Consider the following 27,137-nt stretch of genomic DNA (forward strand, 5'->3'; position numbering starts at 1 on the left):
TCAAGCAACAGTCTGACACAGCCATACGCACAGAATCATACTTTTCAGCCAACACCCCAGACTCTTCCATCACCATCCCTGGTTATGTCCTGTCCCACCTGCTGGACAGACCCACCAGAGGTGGCGGTACAGTGGTATACAGCCAGGAGGGAGTGGCCCTGGGAGTCCTCAACATTGACTCTGGACCCCATGAAATCTCATGGCATCAGGTCAAACATGGGCAAGGAAACCTCCTGCTGATTACCACCTACCGCCCCTCCCTCAGCTGATGAATCAGTCCTCCTCCATGTTGAGCACCACTTGGAGGAAGCACTGAGGGTAGCAAGGGCACAGAATGTACTCTGGGTGGGGGACTTCAACGTCCATCACCAAGAGTGGCTCGGAAGCACCACTACTGACCGAGCTGGCCGAGTCCTGAAGGACATCTGTGGTGGGTAAAATTTTGGAGTCTATTATTAAGGAGACAGTAGCGGAACATTTGGATAAACATAATTTAATAGGACAAAGTCAGCATGGCTTTACGAAGGGGAAGTCATGTCTGACAAATTTGCTTGAGTTCTTTGAGGATATAACGTACAGGGTGGATAAAGGGGAACCAGTGGACGTAGTGTATTTGGACTTCCAGAAGGCATTCGACAAGGTGCCACATAAAAGATTATTGCTCAAGATAAAGAATCACTGGATTGGGGGTAATATTCTGGCATGGGTGGAGGATTGGTTATCTAACAGGAAGCAGAGAGTTGGATAAATGGTACATTCTCGGACTGGCAACCTGCAGCCAGTGGTGTTCCGCAGGGGTCGGTGCTGGGTCCCCAACTCTTTACAATCTACATTAACGATTTGGAGGAGGGGACCGAGTGTAATATATCAAAGTTTGCAGATGTTACAAAGATGGGAGGGAAAGTAGAGAGTGAGGAGGACATAAAAAACCTACAAGGGGATACAGACAGGCTGGGTGAGTGGGCGGAGATTTGGCAGGTGCAATACAATATTGGAAAATGTGAGGTTATGCACTTTGGCAGGAAAAATCGGAGAGCAAGTTATTATCTTAATGGTGAGAAACTGGAAAGTACTGCAGTACAAAGGGATCTGGGGGTCCTAGTGCAAGAAAAATCAAAAAGTTAGTTTGCAGGTGCAGCAGGTGATCAAGAAGGCCAACGGAATGTTGGCTTTTATTGCTAGGGGGATAGAATATAAAAACAGGGAGGTGTTGCTGCAGTTATATAAGGTATTGGTGAGACCGCACCTGGAATACTGCATACAGTTTTGGTCTCCATACTTAAGAAAAGACATACTTGCTCTCGAGGCAGTACAAAGAACATTCACTCAGTTAATCCTGGGGATGAGGGGGTGGACATATATGAGGAGAGGTTGAGTAGATTGGGACTCTACTCATTGGAGTTCAGAAGAATGAGAGGCGATCTTATTGAAACATATAAGATTGTGAAGGGGCTTGATCGGGTGGATGCGGTAAGGATGTTCCCAAGGATGGGTGAAACTAGAACTAGGGGGCATAATCTTAGAATAAGGGGCTGCTGTTTCAAAACTGAGATGAGGAGAAACTTCTTCACTCAGAGGGTAGTGGGTCTGTGGAATTTGCTGCCCCAGGAAGCTGTGGAAGCTACATGATTAAATAAATTTAAAACAGAAATAGACAGTTTCCTAGAAGTAAAGGGAATTAGGGGTTACGGGGAGCGGGCAGGAAATTGGACATGAATTTAGATTTGAGGTTAGGATCAGATCAGCCATGATCTTATTGAATGGCGGAGCAGGCTCGAGGGGCCGATTGGCCTACTCCTGCTCCTATTTCTTATGTTCTTATGACATAGCTGCCTGGCTGGGTCTGCGGCAGGTGGTGAGCGAACCAACACGAGGGAAAATCTTACTTGACCTCGTCCTCACCAATCTACCTGTCGCAGATGCATCTATCCATGACAGTACTGGGAGGAGTGACACCGCACAGTCCTTGTGGAGACGAGGTCCCGTCTTTACACTGAGGACACTATCCAACTTGTTGTGTGACACGACCGTGCTAAATGGGATAGATTCAGAACAGATCTAGCAGCTCAAAACTGGGCATCCATGAGGCGCTGTGGGCCATCAGCAGCAGAATTGTATTCCAGCACATTCTGTAACCTCATGACCCAGCATATTCCTCACTCTACCATTACCAACAAGCCAGGGGATCAACCCTGGTTCAATGAGGAGTGTAGAAGTGCATGCCAGGAGCAGCACCAGGCGTACCTAAAAATGAGGTGCCAACCCGGTGAAGCTACAACACAGTACTACATGTATGCTAAACAGCGGAAGCAACATGCTACAGACAGAGCTAAGCGATTCCACAACCAATGGATCAGATCAAAGCTCTGCAGTCCTCCACATCCAGTTGTGAATGGAGGTGGACAATTAAACAACTAACGGGAGGAGGAGGCTCTGTAAACATCTCCATCCTCAATGGTGGCAGAGTCCAGCACGTGATTGCAAAAGACAAGACTGAAGCGTTTGCAACCATCTTCAGCCAGAAATGCCGAGTGGATGATCATCACAGAAGCCAGTCTTCAGCCAACTCGATTCACTCCACGTGATATCAAGAAACGACTGAGTGCACTAGATACAGCAAAGGCTATGGGCCCCGACAACATCCCGGCTGAAGTGCTGAAGTCTTGTGCTGAAGAACTAGCCCCGCCTCTAGCCAAGCTGTTCCAGTACAGCTACAACACTGGCATCTACCCGACAATGTGGAAAATTGTCCAGGTACATACTGTCCACAAAAAGCAGGACAAATCCAATCCGGCCAATTACCCCCCTCAGTCTACTCTCAATCATCAGCAAAATGATGGACGGTGAGTTAACAGTGCTATCAAGCAGCACTTACTCACCAATAACCTGCTCACCGATGCTCAGTTTGGGTTCTGCCAGGTCCACTCGGCTCCGGACCTCATTACAGCCTTGGTCCAAACATGGACAGAGAGCTGAATTCCAGAGGTGAGGTGAAGAGTGACTGCCCTTGACATCAGGCAACATTTGACCGAGTGTGGCACCAAGGAGCCCTAGTAAAACTGAAGTCAATGGGAATCAGAGGGAAAACGCTCCAGTGGCTGGAATCAGACCTAGCACAAAGGAAGATGGTAGTGGTTGTTGAAGGCCAATCATCTCAGCCCCAGGACATTGGTGCAGGAGTTCCTCAGTTTCATTCACAACCCCTCAGATAATGAAGCAGTCCGTGCCTGCATGCAGCAAGACCCTGGACAACATCCAGGCTTGGGCTGATTAGTGGCAACTTACATTTGCGCCACACAAGTGCCAGGCAATGACCATCTCCAAGAAGAGAGAATGTAACCACCTCCCCATGACATTCAAAGGCATTAGCATCTCCGAATCCCCCACCATCAATAACCCGAGGATCACCATTGACCAGAAACTTAACTGGACCAGCCACATGTTTTCTGTGGCTGCAAGAGCAGATCAAAGGCTGGGAATTCTGCAGAGTGAGTCACCTCCTGACTCCCCAAAGCCTTTCCATCATCTACAAGGCACAAGTCAGGAGTGTGATGGAATACTCTCCACTTGCCTGGATGAGTGCAGCTCCAACAACACTCAAGAAGCTCGACACCATCCAAGACAAAGCAGCCCGCTTGATTGGCACCCCATCCACCACCGGCGCATCATCGCTGCAGTGTGTACCATTTTCAGGATACACTGCAGCAACTCGCCAAGGCTTCTTCGACAGCACCTCCCAAACCCACGACCTCTACCACCTAGAAGGACAAGGGCTGCAGGCACATGGGAACACCACCACCTGCACATTCCCCTCCAAGTCACACACCATCCTGACTTGGAAATATATCGCCGTTTCTTCATCGTCGCTGGGTCAAAATCCTGGAACTCCCCGCCTAACAGTAATGTGGGAGAACCTTCACCACACGGACTCCAGCGGTTCAAGAAGGTGGCTCACCACCACCTTCTCAAGGGCAATTCGGGATGGGCAATAAATGCTAGCCTTGCCAGCGACGCCCACATCCCATGAACAAATAAAAAAAAAATTCTCTTATTAGCACACAGTTGCAGCATGGCCTCACCATCTTACTGTTCGAAATGATGAAAGCTGCATTTACTGCATCGATATATTGTACCAAGGAGAGAACAGCACAAGTTTGAACCCACTATTCTCCAAAAAGTAAATTCACAATATCTATTGCACTCCTGAGGGAGAAGCAGAATGAAATATTGAGATAGATTCCAATGGAGGTTGGGCGAGTGGCAGGGAAGGAATTTGTGGTTGAATCAATGAGTCATCTATATATCTGTTTGGAACGGGATCAGAACGAAGATATTGAGCGAGGTCAGGCAATAAGTTGTCTTGCTGCCTTTCCATCCTCCAGGAACTGTGGTATACTTGGGAGAAAAAAATTAACGTTTAGTCCATCTTTTTAAGGAACTTGATCTTCCACTCTGCAATTTCAGTCACATCATCCCGAAACAGAACCAATGCTAGTTTGCCTGCTTATCCTCGTAGAGGACAGAAATGTCGAACTGACCACAAACATCTGCCCAAATGCAACTGTCACTTTCGTTGCAGGCACAAGGGGAAAATTAGACACATGTAACATGTCAAATTCTTGAACCACGCTGGACGACATACCTGTTCCCTTTGCTTTCTTTCTCGTTCAATCAGTTCCTGTTTTTTCTTTTTGGATACTTCCTAAAAATGCAAAAGACGACTATCAGTTTGATGCCGAGTGTCATGAAAACAGGTGGAGAACAGAATCAGAGGGAAAGGTTGAAAGAGTGCTCCCTGTGATAGAGTTATGCCTTTGAGCTGGAAAGAGAGAAAGTGGGAAATATTGGAAAGAAATAAGGAGGAAAGGTTTGAAGGTTTCACTTTTGTTTCACAGCATGAAAGGGAGAGGGGGAAATTTCTCTTCCAAAAAGTTGACTTGTGCAACTTTAATTGATACAAATACTCCTAAACATTAAGGTAGTATGGCATTTAAGGGGGGAGATTTCTTCTGCTCTCTATCTGTAACTAAATTGTAACGGTGTGATGAAAAAGCATAGAGAGGAAATCCTCCTTCTTGACAGGAATTGCCAGCTTTTCCTTGAAATTGTAGAGCTTCCAAAACAACCAGGGCAGTTGTAGTAACGAGAGCAAGTCTCTGACTCCCTCCATCTTCTAGGGAAACCTTCAACTGACTGCATTTTTTTTAAACACTAAATATACCTCAAACATTTTCCTCCTTTCTTCCACTGCATTCATTTTCTTCCCTGGAGTAGGTTGAGCCTAGATAAAAAGTGAAACTGCAAATTAGATAGTTTAATTGCAAAGAAAAATGGTTTGCAGTGTACTATGGTTTCTGTAACTTTAGCTAAACGCAAAAAGGGATGCCGGGGGAGGAGGCAGGGAGAGATTATACCAAATTAAAGTAAAATCATACATCATTGTAACCATTTTTTTTTTTTTAAAGTGCTGCTTCAGTGTCGGTAAGCTTCAAATCACAGAACTGATTTAACAAAATTAATCAGATAACGTAGGAACAGGAGTTGGCCATTCAGCTCCTTGGGCCTGTTCCGCCATTCAATTAGATCATGGCTGATCTGTACCTTAACTGCATATACCTGCTTTGGTCCCATATCCCTTAATATCCTTATGTAACAAAAATCTATCAATGTCAGTTTTGAAATTTTTAGTTGACCTCGCCTCAACAGCTTGTTGGGGGAAGAGGATAACATTTGGGGGAAAACATTTACTTCAACTTTTATTCTTCTTTCCTTTTTAACGTCTGCTTCCACAAGGCACTCCACCCAGCAGCTCAGTTGCCACAGTTGAATAGGTTGAAAAACAAGTGCTCTTACTCAGACAATTTTTCTCACGTCTTGAATTAGTTTGATCTTGCTGACTTTGTTCTGCTAAATACATCCATCGTACACAAATCAAAACTGAGCAGTCAACAACTATTGCCTAAACAATAAATAAAAAGGGGAACCAATCCAATCACAAATATATTTTTTGAAAATTCTTTCGGCCAACATCTGGGGGTCTCACTAAGCCGAGGACTTACTTCTGGAAATGAAGTTTCTAACATAATAATGACATACAATGTTTACAAGACAATTATTAAACTTACTTGTACGTTTTCTGTAGTTGTCACATCTGTAATAATGATTCAGTCAGAGCTCTTCGCCTTTACGATTAACAACAAAACTGGCCATTCACAAAGGAGGCTAGGACTTGCTGTTTGCAACCCCTGACCCCCTCCTCTGGCACTCATGCACAGAAATTTCTGCAGGTCAATACTTTTCTTCCCCCCCCCCCCCCCCCCCGCAATCTTTCAGGAAGCTATTATTAGCAGTTAAGATGATTTGATTTTTTTTTGCACAGAACATAAAAACTGGATAAAACACAACCTCTTCAACTTCTTCTAACTTAACTTTGAAAGCAAAAAACAGTGACCTTTTTACAAACATAAATCAACCTTATACAGTGACCAACAATATACTTGCTGACCTCTTGCAAATAGTCGGTAAATATGGAGAGCGCGCCAAAAACAGATACAACCGAGGAGAAAAATCCGCAAGTGAGAAAGTAGCAGGTTTTTATATCCTGTAATACATTCTAAATAATAACAGCTGCCTTATATTTCTGTGTTTGCTATATAAACTCACACACTAAACAGGTGGATAGTAAAAATCTGCAGCTCCATAGTATATGCACAGATTTACCTATCTACCTACATGCAGTGGGGTAAGCAAAAACTTGTTATATTACAGGAACCTAATCAAAAAGCGCTTACTTGACTGTTGTCAAGAGACGTTTTACAAACTTGTTTCCAAATTCTTGAACTAGAAATCTGTAACCCCCCCCCCAACCCGCACATTCTAACTTCTGACTCACAGAGCAATGCTATGGGGTTTCTGCAATATATTATTAAAATAATGGATGTTACTTTGCAAACATGTTACTTCGAACCATATTAGTTTATATTGCAAAAGGCTGCTAATCATCCCATCATGCCCGTGCCAGCTCTTTGTGAGAGCAATGTAAAACTAATTCTACTTCCCTGCTCTCACCCCATAGCCCTGTATCTTCATCTGCTTCAAACTTTTAGGGGAAGAGTAGATAATGAACTCTGCCTCAACCAATTCCTGTGGCAAAGCATTCCATGCTCCAACAACTTTCTCCCAATCGCTCAGTAACAATTTCAAAATTGTCGATTGCTCGTCACTAACCCCCAACCAGAGAAGCAGACTTTCCCTATTTACCCAATCCAAACGTCAACCCTAGTTGGTGGAGTTTCGAAATGCGTGCTAATTTTCCAACATTAATTGAACAAGTTTCTAATTTTCTTTTATATTACCATTTCTTTGGAAGGGATGTGTACTATAATTGCTATGGTGTACTGTCAACCCACAGAAGAGGCTCAGATTTAGATTTGCTGATTGATATTAAGTGCCAGTTAACTATTACTGTAATCACAATACTTAACCTGGTGATGGAATTAAAGCCACTATCACTGATTTTATTGCACATTAGTTAGTTGAGGCACCTCTTGTGTCCAACTTAGTTGTTGTTGCTTCTTTACAAGAATGATACCAGAACTGAGGTTACAACTAAAGGAAAGACTGAACAGACTAGGGCTCTTCTCTCTAGGTGACCTAATAGAGGTCTTTAAAATGATGAAGGGATTTTATAAGGTAGACGGAAAGAAAATGTTTCTGCTTGTGGGGGAAATCCAAAATTAGGGGTCATAAATATAAGATAGTCACCAGTAAATACAATGCAGAATTCAGGAGAAACTTCTTTACCCACAGAGTGGTTAGAATGTGGAACGTGCTACCAATGAAGTAGTTGTATTTTCCCCATGTTGGAATGACTTGTTCCCAAATGAAACTCTTGTAGAGAAGGGTACAGTGCATTACACCTAATCTTACACTGTGTGTTTAGAGGAGTTGCCTATAGACTGGTAAAAGTACTCAGCTGTGCATTAACATCTGTGTACCTTAACACGGCAGTTTCCTCTGCTTCGTAGACTCTCGGCCAAGTTCCCTCTACATCACAGAGTATGCAAAAAATATCTGTGGCTGTGATGGGGGGGGGGGGGGTGGGGAAAGGAAACAAGTATTTTAACTGTAAGAATCATGATTTGTATTATGCCATTCAGCTGAAGACCAAAAAGGGAAGCTAACCTTAACTATTTCACACTTACCCCCCAGGTTTTTAGGAAAGATGTCAATCCAACTTCCTTCCCCCCATTAATATACTTTCTTAGGCTGTCTCTCTTTTCTAAGACTGGAAACTGATTCAGAAAACAAGCCTGATTAACTGCTAATGCCCAACAGACTATGTTTTGGTTTTCAATATTGGCCTATAGAAGAAATTTGCAGGGCTATGAAGGAACAGCAAGGGAGTGGGACTAATTGGATAGCTATTTCAAAGAGCTGGCACAGACACGATGTGCCGAATGGCCTCCTTCTGTGCTTTCTCATTCTGTTGAGGCGAATAGCACAGATGCATTTAAGGGGAAGCTAAATAATTACATGAGGGAGAAAAGAACAGAAGGTTATGGTGATAGGGTTAGATGAACTCGGGTGGGAGGAGGCTCGTGTCGAGCATAAACAGCACCATAGGCCAGTTGAGCCGAATGGCCTGTATCTGTGTTGTAATTTCTATGTAATTCTATGCCTCTGGCAAGTGGGAGATAAGTTATATTTCACTCAGTGTTGTCCTGCAATCCTTCTGTTGATTGATCTGGCTAATATAACAATGAACAGTGCAAACAAGGTGAGCTAACTTAAAGCATCATATAAAAGTTAGATATGAATGGTAAATCCCAATCCAATTTCTGATGTATTAAGGGTGCAGGAGGCAATTTGTTTGATACCCTTGAACTAAGCACTGGTTACATACTGGAATTTCTGATGCACTATTTTTTGCATATATATATACATTGCAATTTCCAGTACAATACATGTTACGATACAATATTCTTCGATATTGTGCAGGGTTTCGCGTTTATCTATTCAACAGGATGTAATTACAGTTGCCTGTGATCCCTGTACCATAGAAGATCCCAACAAGGAGTCAAAGCTTTCAGTGAAGATGAAAAACTTTTGGAAAAGGGAGCAGAAAAAAAAACACAACAGACTACTTCAACAGATGTGCTGAAACTCTGCGACAAAGTTTAAATCCACAAAACAAGTTGTCATCCAGGCCAAAGGAATGTATCACGATGAAACTATATCTGCAGAAGATTTTCAGAATAAACAAAAGCAGCACCTCCGAAAAGCTACATACAAGAGCAGAGGTCATCAACACTGACACAAATTGCATCTATGGTCGTACTATTATTTTCTAAATCAATAAAACTCAACAACAAATGGGAGGTGCAAACTATCAAAAACAAAAACACCCAGGTAAAGCCCCACCAATCTAACAGTGAACAGAAGGATTTACTTGGTTATACAACAGATCCACACCTATTACAGTTATTGCCCTCACCTGTTTGTGTTTCATTAGTGGTTTCTTATCAGAAGACTTTTTAGCTGCCTCTGCGGATTTTACAGTCAATGGCACTCTGTATTTGGCTGCTGGTTTAGTGATTTTCTGCGCAGGTCCTGCGAATCCTGAGACTGGACCTGGTCTTTTTACTGCCAAGGTAAGGAAAATTTGTTGTTGATTTTCTGCAAAACCTAATATTTTTAATTTTATATAAGCCCTCAATTGGTCTTCTCTGCTGATTCAGTGGGCCCATCAAAGAGGTCTCGGCTTCATTCCCTGGTACATGCTAAATTTTCTTTTCATTCTTGGGCTATGGGTGTCGTTGGCAAGGCCACCATTTATTGCCAATCCCCAGTTGCCCTTGAGAAGGTGGTGGTGGGCTGATCTTAACCAGGGCAGCAGACAGCAAAATAATTGACCTAATTTCCCTGGCTAAGGTTGTCGTCCCTGATTTTCTTCGCTCCATCTTCAGCTGCCTGGGCCCTAAGCTCTGGAATTCTCTCCCTAAACCTCTCTGCCTCTCTACCTCTCTCTCTCCTCCTTTAAGGCGCTCCTTAAAACCTACCTCTTTGACCAAGCTTTTAGTCACCTGTCCTAATATTTTAAGAGGCTCGATGTCAAATTTAGTTTGATATCGCTCCTCTAAAGCGCTTTTGGGGCATTTTACTTTGCTAAAGATGCTATGTAAATGCAAGTTGTGTTGTTGGTCAAAACAAAAAAAATCAGCTATCATTATTAAGGAACTGCTGTTTTACAATTCAGGCTTTCTCCCAAAACTTTTAACTCATTCCAGGATAGAGCAGGTTGCTTGATTGGCAACACTGTCACTGGACTCAATATCCATCCCTTCAACACCAGCACACTCTGGTTACACTATGCCCTAACTAAAGGATGCACAACAGGAAGCCTACTTCGACAGCCTCTTTCTGCCCCACAACCTTTGCCAGCAGGAAGACAAGAGCAGCAAATGACAGACCATCCTCACTTGGACATACAATCGCCACTCAATATGCTGGAATTCCGTACCTATCACTATTCCAGGTGCATCATCAGCACAAGGACATCAGCAGTTCAAAGAGAAGGCCCACCACCTTCTCAGGGAAACTGGAACTGGCACTAAATGTGGCCTTACCAGTGTTGCGAACAAATTTTTTTAAAAATTAGATCTATAAGCAGACCCAAGTCTCCTATGAATGGGAAAATGCACCCTTATGCATGACATGAATGGGATACAGTGCCACAGGACTAACAAGTACGCTTTTGCCATGGCATTATGCAATAGAGACCATGTGGACTTTCCAGCACACTCTCCTTTCTATCTGAAAGGCAGTAAACAGCAAACTAACAGACCATCAAGTTAAGGCTAAAACTTAAATTTATATTAGCAAGATAACTGCATAAAAACCACTGCTAGTCCATATATTTATAAAACAACAAGGAATCAGTCCCCAAGAGCTTACATATCTTATTCAGAACATACTTTGTATGGTCCAATAAGCTGCAATACTTTTGAAAGGCACAGACTTTCGAAGGTTTCTTGATGTAATGTCTGTACGTCAGTGATGGAATATTCTTAGTTACTGCACAGTTCAGCTGTCTATTTTAAACACAAGTGAAACTGAACTAAAAAAAAAATTACAGGGAAGGCTGCCGTATATATTCCCAAATCAATGGGCCTCGGTCAGCCCAGTTTGAAGGCTCAATGGAGCGTTCAGTGTGTAGAATTACTTGATGAGCAACCATTCGTTCAGGTCTTGCAAAACTAATGAATGTTTTGACCATGTTTAATCTGCATAGCCCCTTGGACAAAGGTCTGGCAATCCAAGCTAACCTGCAGATCAAAGGCGCCTGCTTGCAGTTGGCAGGCAGCTGGGTTCCACACTGTCGCCCAGCAAATGAAGACAGCTTCCTCTCAAGATCAAAAGGATTCTTCTCCATGATCAGGCAATTAAGATTGCTACAGATTGAAATGCCAACTTCCTTCCTAAATGCGGTGGCTCAGGACAGAGATCATAGATTGCCCATTTTCCTTGGACTGCGAATTCAGATACCATTTAAAAAGGAATTAACCCAAACATCACGTAATCCTGATAGAATTATCTAATGGATAAAGGCAACATCACGAGGGAAGCCAGATGGGCCAGATGACCTTGATGAAAAAGTAGGTACCTCCAGATAGTTTTGAAAATGACTGCAGTCTCTGACAAAAAAGTTGAATTACCTTATCAAAAGCAAAATATTGCAGGTGCTGGAAATCTGAAATAAAAACTGAAAATGCTGGAAAATATTGAGCAACTCAGGCAGCATCTGTGGAGAAAGAAACAGAGAGTTAACGTTTCAGGTCGATGACCCTTCTTTCGACTGTTCTGAGAAATGGTCATCGACCTGAAACATTAACTCTGTTTATTTCCAGCATTTTCTGTTCTTATTGAAGTACTTTATGTTTCAGCTATGACAAACTGGTGAATTTTAAAAACGCAGAATACACAAGTTTTCCCGTTCGAGGTGTAACTAAGCTCTGCTTCCAGCACACCCTTCCCCCAGGAGGCAACGAGACGCCCGTACATGTGCGTTCAGTTCCATGAGCATCACCGTCCTACGATACCAAACACAAGTGGTCATCTTCCATGTGTGAGCCCACTGGACAGTGAATTTCAGCAAGCGATTCCGTCTTGTGGTCATCCCCTACCCCCCACATTTGGCCCTGACGCTGTCCATATTCATGCACTTTCCAGCAAAACAGCCGCATAGCTGTTATGAGCAGGAATCCTGGTTCATTTTTAACGTCTCCCATACATGGGACACTGAGGTCAATTGCAGCACCCCTTTTACCAACGAGATCATTAAACTTATTAACGAGGGATTACGCCTGCGACCTCCTCATCATCTGTATGGTCCAGCACCACATTTGGCAGCACGTTTGCCCATTGACCCTTGGGGAAGTAACTATGTACGTTTTGAAAACTGCAAAGGATAGTCACAAGTTTAACTGCTAGCAGGATAATAGAAGATCAAAGTATTACTATTAGGTTTTCCATTTTTAAAAAAAATAAAAGGTTTCTCACCTGCTGCATTGGGAATAACTGGCTTTGAAGCATGATGAAGAGCTGTATGACCAAATTCTTCAACAACGTTCTAGAAATGTAGGTAGCAGAAAAGGGCAGATGATGAATTACCATTCTTCAAATTGTTACTCTTCACATACCATAAGTATTTCAAGCAACATATCCCTCTACCTTAAAGAGATTCTAATGCTGCATCACTTCAACATTCCTTCCAACTTACTGGTATTTTTCCCTAAATTTGAATTTATTAATTATCGAGTTACATTAACAATGTACACACTTTTCTCAGATCACTATAGGATACGTGCTGCTTCGCAGGTGACACACTACTTGTAGATACGTACATTGAGCATCCTATACAGTTCTTCCTACGGGGGCGGGGGTCAGGAGAATCATTCGTTGGCAGGATCAGAATCTTTCCTTATCAGCAGGTTCATGTCACATCAGTGGAATTGGGGTAAGGGGTATGGGAAGGGACAAAAGTGAGGGGTCTCGCTCTGCCCTGGGTTGGGTTGGGATAACTCAGTTCTTGTATTCAAATGCCTGGCAAACAAGCAAGGTTTATTCCGCAGTCCTGTCTTACCAATGTTCTTTCACACAACATACTTCACAGTAGCCCACCGCATGTTTCCTTGCCAGCTGCTAACATAATTTATCCAGTGAATCATTTTTTTGTGATATTTACCCTACATTTTACTTCCACAGGACACAAAATCAATCAGGCCAGGCGCTTTTATTCAGTTTATGCCAGTAATAAAGACCCTTTACATGACAGAAATCCTCATCTAGATAGGATTTCAACATCACTGTAAGCAGTAATATAAAATGTGGTAAGAGTACCATTCCTGCCTTTGTGCCAAATGGAATAAGAAATGCTCACTTGTTCATTTACCCCTTAGTTGACACAGGGGATTAAAGAGAAAGGTAAGAATACATCTAGAAACTTTCCCAACCAGGATTCTGGGTACCTCTTCTAAAACTCCATATATTACATCGTAATGCACAGTCCATTAGACTTCTGATCCACAGTGTTTTGCATCTCCACTGAATGGCAGGTTGTCACATGTTTACCTTCAGTCAGCACAATATCTAGAGACAGAGTTAAATTAGTGGAATACCTATCGCAAGCATGTAGTCTCCTACCGTCAAAAGTAATCTAATACAAATCACATGACCTCTGGAGATCCAACACCATTGGAAACCCATATTTGTGTATGTCTTGGGAGTTGCCATCAGGTGTCCAGGTAAAACTAAAAATGCACAGAGCTGGATTCTCTCCTTTTTAGATGTCGGAATCACAGGTCTCGGAGTTTGACAGCAAGAAAGTAAATAGGGGAGTGCTGCACACCAAGATTACGGGTCTCTGTTAGAGAACCACCTCCCCCAAGGCCGCTTTTTGAATCCAAGATATAATAAGTATCAAACATCAAAAGATTATTGGGTTGTCCTCGTCATCCGACAGCACTTGTCAATGTTGCCTCCAATTTTGTAGGCCTGTGCTTGATTCTTATGCCTACTTCAGGAGATTTGGACAATGTCAAGGCATAAAACCTCAACAGAGGTGTTGCCATGTCCTACCACCTGAGGGGTGATCCTGGCACTCACTCAATATATGCATCAGATCTGGTACGTACAAATTCAGTGCGTCACAAAAGAGAATCGTCCCTGTTGCGCGAGTATCCAAACTAAATATTGTTGCAACATCACTCACTCCAGTCCCTGCATACTCTATCTCAATAATGGCAAGGTTCCATCTCAGGTTGTTTGGTGCTCTGTACACATTATTCACTGTAATCTTACATTTTATTTGAGTATCAACAATGCACAACTAGGCCCAAAAAAAGTACTTTGATCCATTGACGGTCCTCATATATCTAATTCAACTGATGAGAAGAAGAAAGAAAGAACTTGCATTTATATGGAGCCTTTCACAACCTCAGGATGTCCCAAAGTGCTTCACAACCAATAAAGTTCTTTTGAAGTGTAGTCACTATTTTAATGTGGGGAAATATGGCAGCCAATTTGCATGCAATGAGGTCTCAGAATCAGCAATGAGATAAACGATCAGATAAGCATTTGGTGGTGTTGACTGAGGGATAAATGTCGGTCAGGACACCAGGAGAACTCCCTGCACTTCTTTGAATAATGCCATAGGATCTTTTTACAGCCACCTGAGGGGGCAGACAGGGCCTGTTTCATCAAAAGAAAGCACCTCCGACAGTACAGAACTCCTTCAGTACGACAATGAAATGTCATCCTAGATTACGTGCTCGAGTCTCTGAAGTGGGGCTTGAACGCACAACCTTCTGACTCGGAGACGGGAGTGCTGCCACTGAGCCAAGGATGACAGCATATAAAAGAGCCCTCTTTTTCACAATATTATTTGAAGGTGTAAATTCAGAATTTTGAATGTTGGATTTTAATTAAATTTAAAAAAAAGCATTGTTTTCTACTGCCCCCAGTGTGCCACTGGGTAAAGTGCTGAGCTATATAAACCTGGATGACTCAGATTTGATTCCCAAACAGTGCTGAGTAAGCTGGTCTCAGGCACGATGACAGAGTGAACACAATCATTGGTCCCAGCTTCACGGGTTAAAAAATTGAAAACAGGGCTCCTGCCCCTAAATCTTATCCAATGACACCTGCTAGCAAATGTCTGTGTGTGGGCATCAGGTGAGAACAGGATCAGACTGTGCTGTGGCCAGCAACCTTGATGAGTTGCTGCAGTATATCCTGTATATCATATGTACTGCAGCCACAATAAGGGGCGAATATTGAGTCCAGGGGCAGGAAACTACTTTGCCTGGGCGGTACCAAGCTTCGAGAGCAGTTGTGGCAGCAACCAACCAGGCAAGTGGTGAATATTCCATCATGCTCTAGACTTCAGCCTTGTAAAAAGACTTGCATTTATAGAGCACCTTTCATGACCTCAGGACATCTGAAAGCGCTTTACAGTCAAGGAAATACTTTTGAAGCGTAGTCACTGTTGTAATATAGGAAACACAGATGATGGCAAAGCTTTGACAGGTCAGGAGAGACACTCGTCACAGAGTATCCGGCCTCTGTCCTGCTCTTGTACTTAGTGTTGATATGGCTGGTCTGGTTAAGCTCCTGGTCAATTATAATCCCCAGGACATTGATGGTATGAGACACAGCAATGGTAGTAGTATTGAAGGTCAAGGAGAGATGGTTGTTCAAGATAGTCATTACCTTGCACATATGTGGTGCGAATATTACCTGCCAATTGTCACATCAAGCATGGATGTTATCCAGATCCTGCTGTAGGCTGGCATGAGTTGCTTTAGTGTCGGAAACGTTATGAATAGAATTGAACGCTGGAATTGTGAGGAAAAAAACTCCCCTCTTAACGTTATGATGAAGCCAAGATCACATGAAGCAGCTGAAAATGGTTGGGCCTTGGACGCTTCCTTGAGGGACTCCTGCAGTGATCTCCTAATGACTGGCCTCTGATAACCACAACCATCTTCGTGTCAGGTGTGATGCCAGCCACAGGGGGGGTTTTCTCTCCGAACCTCTTGACCACAGATTTGCCAGCCGTTCTTTGGCTTCATACTCAGTCAAATGTTGCTTTGATGTCAAGGACAGCTATTCTCGCCATTTCTCTAGCACTTAACTCATGTTCATGTCTGAATTGAAGCTGTGAGGAGGCGTAGAACAAAACGGTTTGGCAGAACCTGAACCGAATGCCAGTGAGCTGGTATCACTCGATGGCAATATTGATGACCCCCATCCGTTGCTTTACTGATGATTGGGAAGAGGCTGATAGGGCACTAATTGGTCAGGTTATAGCTGGGCAATCTCCCACATTGTCAGGTAGATGCCAGCGTCGTAGCTTAATTGAAAACCTTGGCTCGTGGAGCAGCTAGCTCCGATGCACAGGTCTTCAGCACCAAAGTCAGGATTTTATGAGGACCTTTGCCATATGCAGTGCATTCAGCCGCATTTTAATAATATGTGGAGTGAACCAAACTGACTGTAAACTGGCAGCACCGATGCCGAGAACCTTGGGAGGAGGCTCCGTAGGACTGTCCGCTCGGCAATTTTGGCTTACGACGGTTGCAAACACTTCAGCCTGGAGATTTGCACTCACGTGTAGGGCTTCATCAAGATTAAGGATGGGGGATGTTCACGAAGCTGTTTCCTCCCGTTAAGTTGCCCGGTTGTCCGTCAGCACCCTTAACAGGACGTGGCATGGTTACAGAGCTTTACTCTGATCCATTGATTGTGGGACCTTTTTTCTCTATCTAAATCCTGCTGCTTTTTGTGTTTAGCATCCAGACAGTCATAAGTAGTAGTGCCATTGCATTGGTATCTCTTCCTAAATATGCCTGGTGCTGCTCCAAGCACACCCTTCTACACTCATTAAACCAGGGTTGGTTTCCTGGCCCGATGGTGACCAAAGAGTGAGAGATCTGCCAGGCCATGTAGTTACAGGTTGTGGTGGTATACAGTTCTGTTGCTGCTGATAGCCCACGGTGTCTCATGGATGCCCAGTTTTGGGCTGCTAGGTCGGTCCTTAGTCTGTCCCACACCACATGACAGAGATTGTCCTCACTGTGCAGTTGTTACTTCCACCAATACTATCATGGACAGACATGTACATGACAGGTAGGCTGCTAAGGATGTCTTTTCCAAGTGCAAATTGAGCACAGTATCAAAAATTTACATACTGGATATGCAACTTCCAACCTGGAAGCTTGGACAATTTCACAATTAAAAGTAGTTCTGTGATAACCATTCCAACCACAGCCCCAACAAAGCACAAACACTAACGCACAAAAATGCTTGCTAAGCAATCCAGCCGTGAAAGAGCTACAAGAACAGGGCAAAAAAAAGACATGTAATTTACACACAAATGCTCTTCCAAACTACCATCCTCTACTCTCAAGGGAAACATTACAAGAAACAGTAGCATATATTGCCCCCAAGACATGATCATGTGCCACGTTAAACTTTTCCACACATAATGGGTATCAAAATGTAAAATGTATGTCGCATGCAATGTAACAGCACATTGCAACTATAAGCCAACTCTAAATCAAAACAAAGTTTTACAGAACGGGGCCTGATTGGAGATTATTTTACTGTAAACAATAATTGGCAAAACATAATGGTACTTACATCAGGCGAAAGCAACTTGTCAATTCTTCTGGACAGAAATGGCTTCTGCAGTAGCGAGCTTACTGATGGTCTGTCTCTTGGATTTCTTTTAAACAACTGCGACATTAAGTGGCGCAGATCATAGGAATAATGAACAGATACGGGTGGATAAGATCCACGGATGATCTTTAGCACCAAGTTTTTCATGTTGCCAGCTTCGAACTGCATCAAAAAAAAAACGATGGTGAATAAGGAACTACACAACAAGCAGGTATTGCATTTATATAGAACCAGTCTAATTTAATCTGCATTAAGTAAAGGAAAGAAAAACTCTTAATGGATAAATCGAGAAAAAAAAGTGGCATGATTTTCAAAACCCACTCAAAGCAGTTCGAATAGGCCAACGTAAAGATAACATGAACAAAAATACCAAGTAAATAGAAGACCGTTCTTGACTGCAGTTTTTAGGCTAGAGATGCTAAAATATTATACATGAGGATACAGAAGTGAGCAATAGCTGAGGCAAGTGATTTGCCACAGCAGAACATTCTAACCATAGAGATTATACAGCATAGGTTCTCCTGGATGATACCAGGAATGAGAAACTATAGCTATAAGGAAAGACTTGAGATACTGACTATATTTCCACTAGAGCAGAAAGGGCTAAGAGGGGATTTGATAGAGGTTTTTTAAAACGATGAAGGCTCTTGATAGAGTCAATAAGGAAAGACTATTTCCTCTAGTTGGGGAGTCCATTTTGAGGAGTCATCAATTTAAAATTGCCGCTAAGAGAGTGAAGAGGAGAAATTTCTTTACTCAGGGGTTGTGGGAGCATGAAATGCTTTGCCACAGGAGCAGCTGAAGTAACCATTGCATCGTTTAAAGAAAAAGTGGACCAATATTTGAAATAGAGGAAGATACAGAGCCAAGGGGAGAAAGTGTGGAAATGCATAAAGGGATACTTGACCATATTAACTCTCTCCAATACACCTAACTCACGAATGTAGAAATGCATGAAGGGATACTTGACCATATTAACTCACATAATAGGTTAGCTGCAGCACACAGAGAAGCACAATTGTGTAATTACGTTTAAGCCTTGGTACGTTGATAATTAAGTTAGCTGAGCAGGTGCTTAGTACCGTCTGGCCCCCCTAGCAGATAAGGGTATTGCTGACTACAAAAATATAATGAGAATACAGTTTCTTGAAAGGTCATGTGGCCTTGAGACTGACTTCAGCCCTACTCATAACCAGGACAGAAATGTGGGGAGGATGGGAATGCTCAGGCCTACGTTCCAAAGTAATAAAGGGCTATGGACGTTCGGGGGGGGGGGGGGGGGGGGGGCAGGCTCACTACTTGATTGACCAACTACCTGAGCCAATAAAGAATGTACGTGTACGCCCATATTCTGTGACAGGTGGGCGTTGTTACTGAGCTGTATAAACGTGAGCTGTTTCTTGAGCTCAACGAAGATGTATCCTCAACCATTGTCTTGAGGTGCTCTTCCACTTGTACAAGTAAAATAACAAATTCTCTTGTTCTACTTTTGTTTGGGTGTTAATGCATTGTATAGAATAAGAAATATTGAGTTTCGACAAAAGTGGGGCAGTGGAATTAGTTTTGGCTTGGTCCAATAAAGAGCTGACACAGAAACGATGGGCCAAACAGCCTCCGTCTGTGCTGTAAACATATCTGGTTCTACAACTTCCACCCTACTTTTGCTAGTCAATTTCTCCACTCACCAACACTTTAAAACAAGTTACTATCTAAAATTAATGAGACAGTGTTCTGCTTCCTTCAACTTGCTTAAGAGTGAAAGACATCCCTAGTTGAATTCCCGCTCAGCTCATTGACATTTGAATTCAAACTTTAATTTTTTTTAAAAGTCGATAAGCTGCACATTTGCCGATGACAAGAGCAGCTGCTGCAGTAACCAACTGGAAACTTCATTCACTCTTACACAGATTGACAAGGGGCAAACCACCAGCAATTCAAAACACACTGGTGATAAAAATTTAGATGTTAATGAAGGAGAAACTGACTGGGATGGCAAGAAAAGAACCCACAGCATTACCATGTGATTTTCAGCAATTTTTTGCGACTCCAAACCACTTGCACATGCAATGAATCTTAATTCATTTTCCCCTCAATGAAAGTGTCCCGAAGTGGAGGGTACTTATTACATGAGAAAATTAAAATGAAAACCATGCCCTAAAGATTCAAGAATCAAGTTTAAGCTACTTCATGGAATAATGAACTAATCCATTAAAACTGCAACTGACAATGCTGAAACACTCAGAACAAATGCTCAGTGGCTCAGCAGTATTGCCATATAGCTCAATATACTCAACTAGTAGCTGTACTTCTGCACTGTAGCTTTCGAGGTACCATTGCTAAATATTTTATATTAAAAGTTCCAAAGCTAAAACCAAAATGGGGAATGCATTATACATGGACGGTGAATTGTAATCTATTCTTTCTGGTAGGGCATTCCATGGCCTAACAATTACGTGTAGAAAAAAATGTCTTAATCTCTCCCTCTTATTCTGTTTTAAAAAGTGATGACCTTAAGTTTAGGCACGTCAGTTACTGACTCGCCAACCAACAAAAAGAATTTTTCTCCCATTTACCTCATCAAATTCCCCACATAATTTTGAACATTTCCATCTGATGTCTTATCCTTCTTTGATTTAATGAAAAGAGCCCCAGTTTCATCTCTAATCAGCCCTGTCCTCTAACTATTCTTTTATGTGTTCATAAAATTCTTTACTATTTCTCGCCCAGCCTTTCTTCATATTGTCTCTTAGTCTTTTTAATCTTTTTTTGTTTCCCCTCTATATTTTCAATACTGTGTTTAATATTCTGCAGCATTAGTCCTAGATTTGCCGTAGGCCTCTTCTTAAAAAAATTTTTATTTCTCTATTCCAAGGAGCTCCAGCTTTTTCCGTGTCACCTTCACTTGTGGAAATGTGTAATTTGCACCCTAATCATCTTGTTTGAAAGTTGCCCATTATTTATCCACTTTCTTGTCTGCTGATTTTTCTAACCAATTTACCCGAGCGTTCCCTTTTTATCTCTTTGTAATTCAGTTAAGTATATTTATCTTTGACTTCTCTCTCTCCTCTTTAGTTTTTATATCTAACCTAATTATGTTATGGTTGCCATTTGACAGAATGTACAGCACAGAAACAGGCCATTCGACCCAACTGATCTATGCCGGTGTTTATACTCCACATGAGCCTCCTTCCACCTTACTTGATCTCACCCGAACCATATCCTTCTATTCCTTTCTCCCTCATGTGTTTATCAAGCTTCTCCTTAGATGCATCTATGCTTTTCGCCTCAACTACTCCTTGTGGCAGCGAGTTCCACATTCTCATCACTCTCTGGGTTTCTCCTGAGTTCCTTATTGGATTTATTGGTGACTCTCTTATATTTATGGCCCCTAGCTTTGGACTCTCCCACAAGTGGAAGATTTCCTAGATGTTTCCCTATATTACCCCAAGGTCCCACTTCACTTACCACTAGACTCAGCACTGCCTCCTTCCTTGTTGTACCAACAACATACTGATCTAGAAAACAGTCTTGGACACACAGTGGAGGCCTCTCCCCTCAAGATACAATATAGATTCTCCAGTGAGTTTCTCACTGTGACTTATGTAGCCTAACTACAATTGAAGTTTTTGACAAATATGGTCACAAGGTTTTTTTTACTAAAATTATGTCTCATCAAGGTGAGGGATGTCATTGTTGCTGGGAAACGAACAAGTTCTCTCTTTTGAAAAGTATCGATAGCAAGCACTCCCAGTCAGATACACAGTAAAGCACCTTCAACTCTTGCACGATAACATGCCTTAGCTTGAACATTTGAGGATTAGCCTTTTCAAGTTGCCTACTTCTCACATCAGTCAACCCTGTAGCCTCTCTGACAGTTTAATTTACACAATGAGCAGGTTAGTGCTGCTGACTTGCACTCACTCAGATCAAGGTTGAAAACCAGCCAACCCATTTCATTTACAAACCTAAAAACCATCAGAGAATGAGTACAGAATTTCATCCTCAGTATTGGCTGGGTTCAAATCTCAGTACTGCAGACAGAAAGACGGAGTGGTAACCCACTGTGCAACCCAGTAGCTAGCCACAGGATCTTCTGAACACTAAATATGCTGAACAGTGATAGCAAAGTAAGTCTGAAGTAAATCAAATCTACTTTAAAAAAAAATAACAGCTTCAAAATGAATTAATTAATTGAAAATATTACAATAGAGTAGAATACAACAGCAAAACATAAATTTTCACAGAACATTGATTAAAAAATAAGAAGAAAACTACTTACTGCATGTTTGAGGGTGCACATCTCATAAAGGACACAGCCCAAAGCCCAAATATCACTAAGCACATGAAATACAAAGCATCAGTCAATAATTATTCATATCCAGTAAAGCAAATACACACAGAATTATTGTTACATTATCCTATTTCCTAGTAAATGGCAAATCAGGTTAAATGTTTAGGTGTACCTTTTATTGTTGTATGGCTTATTTTCGCATATTTCTGGGGACAGGTAGTATGGCGTACCTATGCAGGTCCGTGCCAGCTCTATAGTACTAGTAGGGAAATAAACAAAAATTAATAGTCATAAATGTACATATGACTGTATGACTATCCTTTCTCTGCTCTTTTAGGAGAAGCATTAACCCATTTAAAAATAAACAGATAAACATTTCCAATAGCAAACAAAGCAATTTTATCTAACACATGCTAATTTTGCACAGCACAATTTTACCACAAAATTTCCTTAATTGATACATCAGCCTTTCATTAATCAACGAACAATAAATGCTAAACACAGATTTTCAGATCATTTTTCTGGCTTCTGCCACATACTTGGATGTTCTCACACAACATTTTTTCCAAAACACACAAACTCTGGCCCTACAACGTTTCTTCAGCTGCAAAAAGCATTCCTTTCAATTGCTCTAAACTGTATTGTTAAGATGAAGCTCGAATATCGCTTGGAAATAAGATAGGGCAGTAGGACAAGGTAGAAATGTATTTAGTTACAAGTAAATTTGGAGCAGATATCTTCACCGAAGGGGTAATAAACATTTGGAATAGCTACCAGGTAGAGTCAAAGACAATAGAGGCCTTCGGAACTCAGTTGAATGGTACGATAGGAAAGTTGGATGGGCCAAACGACCTTCCCTCATCCTGGGCTTCTTATGTTCTTAAAATTGTTTATATTTAAAAATGTAAACAAAATCTCTTCGGAAAATTAATTTTTCCATTTGGCATTCAATTAGCAACTATACCACAGCACATAGGCTGACTCGGCAATGCTGCGTGGTTGGATGTACCATCTTTGGACAAAGACATTAAACCTCCAATGGTTTGCCTATCCAATGGTTCAGGTGGACTCTATAGGTTCTACAGCACTATTCTAAGAAAAACAAGGAGTTCTGTTCCTGGCCAACATTCCTCCTTCAACCAAAATCACATTAACTGGCCTTTCACTCATTGTTACTTTTGGGATCTTGCTATGTGCAAAACGGCTGCCACAGCCGACATAAAAAACGGGTGCTATATCTGCCCACATAACAAATCACTGCACTTTATACGTTAATTCTTTGTTAAGTGAAGCATGTGATAAGGTGCTTGTTGACAGTAGCTCATTATCAATTGAATCATGTAAGTAAATGTAGCACATTTCAAGTAATGCCCATTTAAATTAAACAGAAATTTGACCTTTCTTTGCTTGTTTTTGACATAGGAAGAGGCAATTTCGCACTCTTTCAAAAAAAACTGCAAAGACCAATAGAGGCAATACATGTGGAATTAAATTTCTATTCAAGAGGTTCGAACTCTACCTGTTAAGTACTCTAGCGATTCCAAAATCTCCCAGCTGAACTGTCCCATCTTTGGTTAGAAAGATATTCTGGGTTAGAAATGAGACAAGCGTTAGAGCGTCAGTTATTAGTCTAAACATGCTTTATCTTATATTTTCTAGCAAACATTTGGAGGTAAGAAGGTGCATGAAATTAGAATTATTTTCATTAGAAACCATGCAGATTTATGATTAGTGAAGTTCTTACTTTTGTTTCTAAGCTCCAAACATGCTATGCCACATGCACTACCTCCGCCCTACATCCCCGATCAAGACTCATCACGCATTCTCCTACTTTAAAGCTGCCTTCACTTTTGCACTTAAATATCTGATTCTAGAGATACTGGGAGTCATTTTCAACTCCATAACCCCGGCAGTAGCCTGGCAGAGCTGCCCTTTATAGAACCCGCCCGATTTTCATTTTAGTGATTTCAATGGTATGGAAATCGGGCAGGTTCCACAACAGGCGGGCGCTGTGCTCCGCCAGGTTACTGCCCGAGCGGCAAGCGTTGAAAATTACCCCCACGGTTTCAGGAGAACAACCATCAGGACAAGAGAAAATTATCCAAAGCTAATAACTTTAACAATTACAAAAATGGGTCATAGCCACATATCCCAGCAGAGTTACGTAAACTTTGTAGGGTGCAGCATCCTTCACAGAGATTCAGAGAAATAAAATATCATTCGTAAATATTTTATGAAGTGATTTTGGCAATAACTAGAAGTTAACTCTTCCCAAACACTGGCATAAATGCCTCCAGGAGGTAGAGTGGACAGTCCCTTTGAGGTTGGGGAAAAAAAACATTATAGATTGTTTTAACCTATAAGTGTACACTTAGCACCAAACCATGAATGGGGTATCCAGTGTTGCATCAAGCATTCAGAGCACCTACATCACATGTTGAGCAAACACAAAACTGGATTCATTCATTGCTTTTCTTTCTTTGATGTAGTAGCACTCTTGCCTCGGAGTCAGAAGGTCCTGGGTTCAAGTCTGGCATGAAGACTTGAGTACAGAATCTGTGCTGATAACTGAGTACGGTACTGAGGGAGTACAGCACTATTGGAGGTGATGTCTCTCAGATGAGATGTTAAACCAAGACCTTGCCTGCTTAGGTGGGCATAAAAGATCCCGTGGCATTATTTAAGGCAGTCCAGAGGCATTCTCCCAGTGTCCTGGCCAACATTTATCCCTCAACCAATACAACCAAAACAAATTACCTGGTCATTTATCTCATTGCTGTTTGTGGTACCTTGCTATGCACAAATTAGGTAGTGTTTGCCTATGTAACATTGGCAATTATGCTTAGAAAGTAATTTATTGGCTGTGAAGTATTTTGGGGCATCCTGAGAACATGAAAGTCACTATTTAAATCCAAGTTCTTTCTTTCTTTTCCCATCTTCATCCTTTCACTATTTTCTTCAATTTTGTGCCGAGAACGAAGGTAGGGTACAGGGGTAGGGCACATAGGTGGGCCAAACCAAGAAACTAACAGAGGCCATGAATACTGGAGTTCAAGTACACCTCAATTGGAGGACAACTTAAGTAACCTCCCATGGATAAGACAGAGAACATGCAGTTCAAAGAACAGTGCATAAGTATAAATTTGTACATAAATTCAAAGTTCTTTGTAAAAGTTGAAACTGGATTCTTTTTAGTATCGATGTATGTTCAAAAAATATTCTAAATTGAATAAAGAGCTTTAATCCAATTACATTAGAGGACCATGACATACTCAAGGTGGCTTCCCAGATTTATGCAACAGCAGGTGCAGCTGGAATTTCCTCCTCCCAATACAGTAATAAAAATACACAATCTATTTAGAGTACAAAATATAGCGAGTTATCAGTCACATTTCTGGAAATAGTTCCTTAACTCAATTAATAAACAAGCTTACCTGTGACTTTATATCCCTGTGGAGAATCTTTCGATCATGTACATGTTTCAGAGCCAAGCAGATTTGCACAAACCAATCCAGTATCTATCAACAAAGGATTATAAAGCAATATTGTTTTACAAGTAAAAACTGTGCCAGACAACACCAAGGTCACTTATTCTCTCTCAACAGATTATAACAATAAGCCGACCTATTGTTTATTTATATATTGTTGCAGAACTTGCCACTCAAGAATGACAACTTGATTCCTTCCTACTCATAACAACCTGTTTCAACTAAATCTTGTAATGTACCACCATAGCAAGAGCCATGTTGAATGCTGCTGAGAGATCAAGGAGGATAACGAGGGATAAAACATCTTTGATTCAGACCTTGATGACTAGGACGCTATAATTGGCCTCAATATCCTGGAGCAAGAGAGGGGAAAACTGGCCAGATTCCAGTTCCTAATCACTATCCAGTGGCCCCTGCTAGAAATGCACTTGCGTTGGATGAGGACAGCATCTGGCCTGTCAAGACTCCAGGCCAGAATGCATAAATGATGGACATTTGTGCAAGTTACAAGAAGTCACCTGGTGCTCATGGAACTATATCTCAACAAAATCTCAACTCATTCATGAATACGAGAGAGGAGATTGACCAGAAACAAAATTAAACAAATTCACACAAGGGACTTCTCATGGCAACCAGTCAAAATGTTTAACAGTAGTCCAGTTAGACTCATCACATGACAGCTTTCTGCCACGTTGGGAGTCAAACAACCTTGGGACTCAAATCCTACACTTATATATTGAACATGGCCCTTTGCAACTTAGTCGTAGGAAAACAAACTGCACATTTCACCCGGCTTGTCTCATCTTCAGTGGGGAACCCAGACCAATGTGAAAGATACTTATCTATGATTCAAGTACTGTCCTGTACTCATTGCATAGGCGTCATGTCTATTCTAAAGGAAGGCAGCTGACTGTCAGGTCTGCTCCTTATGGCTACCCATGAAATTTTCCTATTCTCAACTTTCAGTCCATTATTGGTTTATCATTTCCCATTTTCCTCAAGTCTCCACACCTGCTGCCATCTTTGCAGCCTCCTTTCATTTGGGAGTAGTCAGAGGAAGTTACAAATTTGAAGGTGAAGGACTGAAGTCAGCTGGGAGTAATCGAAGTATAGAAAAACAGAAGGAAAGATCAGCTTATTTATGAAAGGAATTACATTAACGAGAAGACGACAATTATGAAGCTTTATCATCTGGACATAGTGTAACAAATTACAGTTCATATAGCATTGTTGTCACTGGAATTTTGGTAAAACCTAATAGTATGAAAGTTTCACAGTCCCACCATCTCAACATCAACAATGAGAAACACCAGCATTACAATTATATATATTTTTTAAAACTGCCGAACATGGGTCGAGTCTGGAGAGGGCATTTTGAGTACATAACACTAAGGCGAGGTGCTGGTGGATCCTGGTCTGTCACTGGCAGTAAGCAGTGGTGCAATTTGAGATGATGAATGAGAGTCTTGCAGAACATTTAAACCTATTAGCTTAAGTGTAGTTTTCTTATGAATTATTGGCAGCAATAAGCTAAAAGTGCCTAATGAAAACAATAATGCACAGATGAAAAGACAGCATCAGAACAGATTCCTAACAGTGCAATTTGATTAAGAAGC

At 41.7% G+C, this 27,137-nt stretch overlaps 1 protein-coding gene across 8 annotated transcripts in view; it reads right to left on the minus strand.

The window, feature by feature from the left end:
• The window catches only part of nek1 (NIMA-related kinase 1), a 121,100-nt gene that overhangs the window by 89,859 nt on the left and 4,104 nt on the right, over positions 1 to 27,137 (minus strand). For all 8 annotated transcript variants that reach the window (XM_067982467.1, XM_067982466.1, XM_067982465.1 and 5 more), the window contains exons 5-13: positions 25,468 to 25,551; positions 23,553 to 23,620; positions 22,206 to 22,292; positions 22,022 to 22,076; positions 17,704 to 17,904; positions 12,562 to 12,631; positions 9,497 to 9,645; positions 5,222 to 5,281; positions 4,643 to 4,702 (exon numbers count right to left, since the gene is read on the minus strand). In XM_067982467.1, the coding sequence (XP_067838568.1) occupies positions 4,643 to 4,702; positions 5,222 to 5,281; positions 9,497 to 9,645; positions 12,562 to 12,631; positions 17,704 to 17,904; positions 22,022 to 22,076; positions 22,206 to 22,292; positions 23,553 to 23,620; positions 25,468 to 25,551 (834 nt within the window). The remainder of the gene's footprint in view (positions 1 to 4,642; positions 4,703 to 5,221; positions 5,282 to 9,496; positions 9,646 to 12,561; positions 12,632 to 17,703; positions 17,905 to 22,021; positions 22,077 to 22,205; positions 22,293 to 23,552; positions 23,621 to 25,467; positions 25,552 to 27,137) is intronic.

The sequence above is a fragment of the Heptranchias perlo genome, chromosome 4 (assembly GCF_035084215.1).
Source record: "Heptranchias perlo isolate sHepPer1 chromosome 4, sHepPer1.hap1, whole genome shotgun sequence".
NCBI lineage: Eukaryota > Metazoa > Chordata > Chondrichthyes > Hexanchiformes > Hexanchidae > Heptranchias > Heptranchias perlo.